We start from the raw sequence: 7,017 nt of genomic DNA, 5'->3' as shown, positions 1-7,017 counted from the left end.
CCTTCCTCCTGGCTGCCCCTGGCAAATTGGGGAGGGGTAGCAGGCGCCCCCTTCGCTTGTCTCCTCTCTCTGGAGTGTGAGGATCTAGGCTGGGGGACACTGGGGTGTGGGGACCCAGGGTTGGGTTCCCCGGGGTGTGGGGGTCTAGGCTGGGGGACACTGGGGTGTGGGGAGCCAGGGTGGGGGACACTGGAGTGTGAGGGGCCAGGGTGGGGGGTCACCTGGGTGGGGGAGCCAGGATGGGGGGGACACCGGGGTGTGGGGGTCTAGGATGGGTGTCACCGAGCTGTGGGGGGGTCAGGGTGGAGGTGGGCCTTGTACAGACTCTCCTGCGGGCGGGGGGGGGCGCCACGCTCTATCCCTTCCCCCCACTGAGCACCCCGCACCCCAGTTGGCGCTTCTAGAAGGCAGCGAGCGCCGGGCTGTGCGCTCCGCCCCCTCCGCAGCCTCCCTTCTCGCCCTCCCGCCCCCCTCCCGCTCGGGCTCGACGTCACGCGATGACGTCGGAGGCCGGGGAGGGGGGAGGAGCCCCCCCAGCCGGTGCTCCCGCTGCAGCGCGCTTAGCCCAGCCTCCCGCCCCCCCCCCGCGTCTCCAAAACGAGCCCCCCACGCCTGGCAGGAGCTATATAAGGCGGGCGAGCCAGGCGAGGGGGGCAGCGCAGCCGAGCGGAGCCCGGAGAGGAGAGCGCGAGCGCCGGCAGAGCGAGCCAGCGAGCGAGCGAGCGAGCGCCTGGAAGCCCGGAGGACGCGGACGCCCGAGCCCGGGGCGCCCGCCCGGAGGACGGGGACTCCGGAGCCCGCGGCGCCCGCAGCCATGTACCGCTCCACCAAGGGCGCCTCCAAGGCGCGCCGCGACCAGATCAACGCGGAGATCCGGAGCCTCAAGGAGCTGCTGCCGCTGGCCGAGGCGGACAAGGTCCGTCTGTCCTACCTGCACATCATGAGCCTGGCCTGCATCTACACTCGCAAAGGCGTCTTCTTCGCCGGAGGTGAGCGAGCCGGGGAGCCCCGGGAGCCTGCGGTGCCTCGAGCTGGGCAGGGGAAGGGCTGAGGGGACTCCGGATCCCGAGCTCAGGCACTACTTCTCTCGAGTTCTGCATGAAGGGCCGATGGATGGGAGGCGAGACCAGCAGGGTTCCCCGGGGCCCCACCAGCTCGGAGGCGCCGGGGGGAGTCTGGGGGTAAAGGCAGCCTTGGCAAGTTGCGGGGATGGAGCCATCCAGAGCCCGGGAAAAGGCAGCCGCGGTCGGCGAGGCTCCGGGGGGCGCTGTCCGCCGTGCTGACCGGCTAAGGTAGCCGTGTCCGACCCGCAGCTCTCCAGGTAGCGCGGCCGCAGCCTTCGCGCTGCGAGTCGCTGTCCGAGGTGCTGACCGGGAGCCCCCCCCGGAGGTAGCGCTGTCCGCGGTGCTGACCAGGCGCCGCCCTCGGGAGCGCTGTCCGCGGTGCTGGAAGCCCCGGCTACGGGCTCAGAAGTCTGAGGACTCCCTTATCTGGGGAGTTCCAGCAACAGGTCTCCTGACCAAGAGCCGCGGGCAGCGGCTCAACAGGTGTCGGCAAGAGACAGATCCATGGGAGAGTCCCCCAGCCTCTCTGAAACTCAGACCCTGCCTTCTTCTCTCTGCCCTGTGCCTTCCGACCTCAGCCTTGACTCACCTCATCTTGCCGCCCCGCACAGGTGCTCCTCTGGCCGGCCCCACAGGCCTTCTCTCAGCCCAAGAGCTTGAAGACATCGTGGCAGCCCTGCCTGGATTCCTGCTGGTGTTTACAGCCGAGGGGAAGTTGCTCTACCTGTCCGAGAGTGTGAGCGAGCATCTGGGCCATTCTATGGTGAGTATTGCAGGTCCTTTCAGTTCAAGACTGAGGTACAAATGGGTTTCAATGAGACTTCTATGAGATTTCTACTCTTGAGAAACTAAGGGTTCTGAGAGGGGGAGAGAGAGAGGCTCTTGCTGTCCTCACTAATGGTGATCTCTGCTTCCGTTCTTCCAGGTGGACCTGGTGGCTCAGGGTGACAGCATTTATGACATCATCGACCCTGCTGACCACCTAACTGTGCGTCAACAACTCTCCTTGCCCTCTGCTCTAGATACTGGTAAGCACTGTCTTCTCTCATCTTTATTCCAGTCTCCTCCATCCACCATTTCTGTTTCTTACTAGTTCCTTTTCCTTTACCCACCTAGATCGTCTTTTCCGTTGTCGTTTCAACACTTCCAAGTCCCTCCGACGCCAGAGCGCAGGCAACAAACTGGTGCTTATTCGAGGCCGATTCCACTCCCACCCGCCCGGGGCCTACTGGGCAGGAAACCCTGTGTTCACGGCTTTCTGTGCCCCACTGGAGCCAAGACCCCGCCCTGGCCCTGGCCCTGGCCCTGGCCCTGGCCCTGCCTCACTCTTCCTGGCCATGTTCCAGAGTCGGCATGCTAAAGACCTGGTCCTGCTGGACGTCTCTGAGAGGTGAGCCCAGAGGGTTTAACTTCAGGAGGAAGGCAGGCCAGAGTTGAGGGACTGTAGATTCTGGAGTCAGGGAGGATGGGGCTTAGATGGGCAGAGAAGCTGGGAGGGAGCAAGATGTGCGATATTGAGCAAGGAAAACAGAAAGCTGACCTCACCCTTTCCACCTTCCCAGTGTCCTAATCTACCTGGGCTTTGAGCGCAGTGAACTGCTCTGTAAATCATGGTATGGACTGCTGCATCCCGAGGACCTGGCCCACGCTTCTGCTCAACACTACCGTCTGTGTGAGTGTCCAGAGAGGCTGTGGATAAGAAAGGAAGTTGGGGGGATAAAAGAAGGGGGAGACCAGACTCAGAATGAGCTGTGGTCAAGACTGATGTTTGGGATGCCCTAAGGGGAATATTAGGAGGAGGACCCTGGGTGGTGAGGTCAAGGTGGGGAGCTGAGAGGCACAGGTTAGGGTAGGTAGAAGAAAAGATATCATGGCTCCCTCAGCTCAGTGTAGAGGTGAAGAAGGTGGGAGTTGAGGTGGTGTTGTCTGATGGGCATCCTAACCCCGAATCTCTTTTTTCTTCTCAGTGGCTGAGAGTGGAGACATTCAGGCCGAGATGGTGGTGAGGCTGCAGGCCAAGTCTGGAGGTTGGGCCTGGATTTACTGCCTGTTATACTCGGAAGGGCCAGAGGGCTCCATTACTGCCAATAATTACCCAATCAGGTGAGCTGCAAGGTAGCAGTCTGGGTGGAAGGGGGTGTCAGCTGAAGTCAGCAAATCAGAGAACTGCTTTGGAAACAGACACCAAACCCTGACCAGTTGCCTCTTCTCTCTTTTCCAGTGACACAGAAGCCTGGAGTCTCCGCCAGCAGCTGAACTCTGAAGACACTCAGACAGCTTATGTCCTGGGTACCCCAACCATGGCGCCCTCATTCCCTGAGAATGTCCATTCCCAAGAGCAGTGCTCTAACCCACTCTTTACCCCAGCCTTGGGGGCTCCCAGAAGCACCAGTTTCTCTGGTGCTCCAGAACTGGGTGGGGTCTCAACATCAGAAGAACTTCCCCAGCCTTCTAAGGAGATGGGCTTCCGTTACCTGCCATTTGCTGCTGGGCCAGAGCCCTCTCTGCAGACAGACCTCAGCAAGGATCTTGTGTGTACACCACCCTACACACCTCACCAGCCTGGGGGCTGTGCCTTCCTCTTCAGCCTCCACGAGCCCTTCCAGACTCTTCTGCCCACTCCATCCAGCTCTCTTCAAGAACAGCTGACTCCAAGCACCGCGACCTTCTCCGATCAATTGACTCCGAGCAGTGCAACATTCCCTGATCCTCTCACCAGCCCGCTGCAAGGCCAGCTGACCGACACTGCCACCCGAAGTTACGAAGACCAGTTGGCTGCGTGCACCTCTACCTTCCCGGACCAGCTGCTTCCCAGCACTGCTTCCTTCCCAGAGCCTCTGGGCAGCCCTGCCCACGAGCAGCTGACTCCTCCCAGCACCGCTTTCCAAGCTCCTCTGAGCAGCCCCAGCCAGACTTTCCCAGAGCAACTGAGCCCCAATTCTACGAAGACTTACTTCACCCAGGAGGGATGCAGTTTTCTCTATGAGAAGTTGCCCCCAAGTCCTAGCAGCCCTGGTAATGGGGACTGCACACTTCTGGCCCTCGCTCAGCTCCGGGGCCCCCTGTCTGTGGATGTCCCCCTGGTGCCCGAAGGCCTGCTCACCCCCGAGGCCTCTCCGGTCAAGCAGAGTTTCTTTCACTACTCTGAGAAGGAACAAAATGAGATCGATCGCCTCATCCAGCAGATTAGCCAGTTAGCCCAGGGCATGGACAGGCCCTTCTCTGCTGAGGCCGACACTGGGGGACTAGAGCCCCTTGGAGGACTGAAGCCCCTGGATTCTAACCTATCCCTTCCGGGGGCTGGCCCCCCTGTGCTCAGCCTGGACCTGAAACCCTGGAAATGCCAGGAGCTGGACTTCCTGGCTGACCCCGAGAACATGTTCCTGGAAGAGACGCCCATAGAAGACATCTTCATGGATCTCTCTACTCCAGACCCCAATGGGGAATGGGGTTCAGGGGATCCCGAGGCAGAGGGCCCAGGAGGGGCCCCATCGCCTTGCACCAATCTGTCCTCAGAAGACCACAGCTTCCTGGAGGACTTGGCCACCTATGAAACCGCCTTTGAGACAGGTGTCTCAGCATTCCCCTACGATGGGTTTACTGATGAGTTGCATCAACTCCAAAGTCAAGTTCAAGACAGCTTCCATGATGGTGAGTACAGACCCAATGTTTCTGTACACATGTCCCTGGCCTTCCAGTGAGATGCTAGGGAGATTAGTGGATCCATTCCTTTCTCTGTACCTCAGTGTTAATTATGTAGGTAATAATCACTTGTTGCTAAGGGTGGCAATGAGGATAAGGAACATGAAAAACTTGGGCTGAGAGTGAGATGAGTGGTGGAGTACCTGCTCGGCCAAGAGCAAGGTCCTGAATGCAAATCATACCACCAAAATGAAAAAAAAAACCTAATATGAAAGTTGTGGATCGGTAGGAATGGTAGGCAAAGATGGTGACTGAAGTTTGTGCTTTAAAGTCTGTAAGGGGGCTTACCCTATAGCTCAGTGGCACCATGCTGCTTAGCAAGTGCATCATCCTGGGCTTGATCCCCAGTACCATGAAAGAAAAGACAAACAAAACACAGTTTTTAAAAAGAAGGGACTGGGAAGTTGGCTCAGTGGTAGAGTGTTTGCCTTGCATGCATGAGGCCCTGGGTTCGATTCCTCAGTACCACATACACAGAAAAAGCCAGAAGTGGTGCTTTGGCTCAAGTGGGAGAGTGCTAGCCTTGAGCAAAAGAAGCTCAAGGACAGTGCTCAGGCCCTAAGTTAAGTCCCAGGACTGGCAAAAAAAAAGTCTATGAGGCATCTAAATCAATTGCCACCACATTTTATGGATGAGGACAATCAAGGACCCAGAGTAAAGAAATATTCTTTACGTCTGACCAAAAACAAAAACAGGGGAAGTTGTCAGATGCTGGTAGCTCATGCCTGTCATCCTAGCTACTCAGGAGGCTGAGATCTGAAGATTGTGGTTCAAGGCCAGCCCTAGCAGAAATCTGTGAGACTCATCCCCAAATTTAACTAGGAAAAAAACAAAACAAAACAGAAGCAGAGGTGTGGCTCAAGTGGTAGACCACCAGCCTTGAACAAAAAAGTTAAGGGAGATTGCCTGATACAGTACTGGTCCTAGTGGTGGCATAAAGTAAAACTTAGAAGAAGTTGATTGGAGATCTAGCCTAGTATTCTTGCCCCCTAAAGGTGGGAGAGACAAGAATTTGTAGACATCCAGGAAAGAAAGCCCAGAGGCTTTGGCCCTAGCTTCCTTGCAGTAGTTCCTTCCATCGGCCCCATTCTCTCCAAAGCTACAGCTACAGCTTCTGGCACCATTTTCCCACTGGGCCAACTTATTTGAAGTCCATACCATATGTCAACACTGTACCACATCCCGAGCCCAAAGATCAGCTCTCCTAAGAAGTCTAATTCCTCTTCTCTCTCTGTCTCTCTCTCTCTTCACAGATGGAAGTGGAGGGGAACCAACGTTTTGAATAAGTCTGTGACTTAACGTCAAGTATGGCATATTGTCATCAAGACGTGGAGCCGCTCTCCACCCCCCCGGGACTGTTTGGGGGGATTCTGGGGGCCAGAGGGGAATATATCTGATTCTCCAGGCCCTGAAGGATTGGGGGGGAGGGAGGGGGGAGGGCAAGGGAGGGGAGTTTCTTTTTAAAAACCAAGGGACTTTGAGCGATCCCAGTTTCCATTCCAATCTGTATTCACTCGTAGTGAGCTTCCTTGAATGAATTTCAAGCGGAGAATGGGGGAGTCTCGTTTCCCCATCCGCACTGCCCCATGGGCCTGGGCCAGTTCTCCACTCCTAGGGGGGCTTCAGCCCCCCTAGATCTTGGTGGGGGAAAGGCAGGGCCAACCCCAGGCCAGCCTGAGCCCCGAGGGGCTCGTGACACCCACGTAGAATTCTCTACACACCAGTAACGGGATTTCAATTCCGATGGACTAGGCCGCGCTGCGGCTCTTCCTTGAGACTTTCGCGCCCCGCCGCCTGGGGTGGGAGCGCGAAGAGACGCTTCGTTCCTTTCCGATGGAGGAAGGCAGATCTGCCGCCACACGTGTGCTTTGCACGAGTGCTGGTACCTGGTGCGGGAAGCACCCGGCCGCCCGAGCGCCTGGGCCTGCCCTGGACGGCCGTCTGGGGTGCTGCCCTGGACAGCTGCCTCGTGGTTCCGCGGTGACCTTTGTAGCCAACTTTATAATAAAGTCCAGTTTGCCTTTTTGGTATCTCTGGTGTCCTGAGCTGCTGTGGAAAGGGAAGAAGGGGAAGTGAGGGCGTGGGGTCCCAGACAGCAGCCTGGGGGCGACAGGCCTTAAAGACTAGAGCTGCTGGGCTGGGAAGGTGGCTCAGTGGTAGAGCACTTGCCTTGCATGCGTGAGGCTCTGGGTTTGATTCCTTAGCACCACATAAGCAAAAAGAAAAAAAAACTGGAAGTGGCACTGTGGCT

The 7,017-nt window shown here is 57.6% G+C and overlaps 1 protein-coding gene across 1 annotated transcript; it reads left to right on the top strand.

The window, feature by feature from the left end:
• The first annotated feature begins 627 nt into the window (after nt 1–627).
• On the top strand, nt 628–6,794 carry Npas4 (neuronal PAS domain protein 4). The gene is made up of 8 exons (XM_013020987.1): nt 628–989; nt 1,676–1,827; nt 1,990–2,092; nt 2,181–2,454; nt 2,627–2,736; nt 3,032–3,167; nt 3,286–4,715; nt 6,020–6,794. Exons 1-8 carry the CDS (start codon nt 815–817, stop codon nt 6,046–6,048), a joined length of 2,409 nt encoding a protein of 802 aa, XP_012876441.1. The 5' UTR covers nt 628–814; the 3' UTR covers nt 6,049–6,794.
• The last annotated feature ends 223 nt before the right edge of the window (nt 6,795–7,017 follow it).

The sequence above is a fragment of the Dipodomys ordii genome, unplaced genomic scaffold, assembly GCF_000151885.1.
Source record: "Dipodomys ordii isolate 6190 unplaced genomic scaffold, Dord_2.0 Scaffold54, whole genome shotgun sequence".
Classification (NCBI taxonomy): domain Eukaryota; kingdom Metazoa; phylum Chordata; class Mammalia; order Rodentia; family Heteromyidae; genus Dipodomys; species Dipodomys ordii.
The sequence above is the reverse complement of the archived record's forward strand: the minus strand, read 5'-3'. Positions and strand labels throughout refer to the sequence as shown.

Bases quoted from the DNA above. Each gene is read 5' to 3' on its own strand.
- Npas4 (XM_013020987.1), top strand. From the start codon at position 815: ATGTACCGCTCCACCAAGGGCGCCTCCAAGGCGCGCCGCGACCAGATC. The intron at 2,455-2,626 runs GTGAGCCCAGAG...CCACCTTCCCAG, and splicing joins CTGCTGGACGTCTCTGAGAG to TGTCCTAATCTACCTGGGCT. The intron at 3,168-3,285 runs GTGAGCTGCAAG...TCTCTTTTCCAG, and splicing joins GCCAATAATTACCCAATCAG to TGACACAGAAGCCTGGAGTC.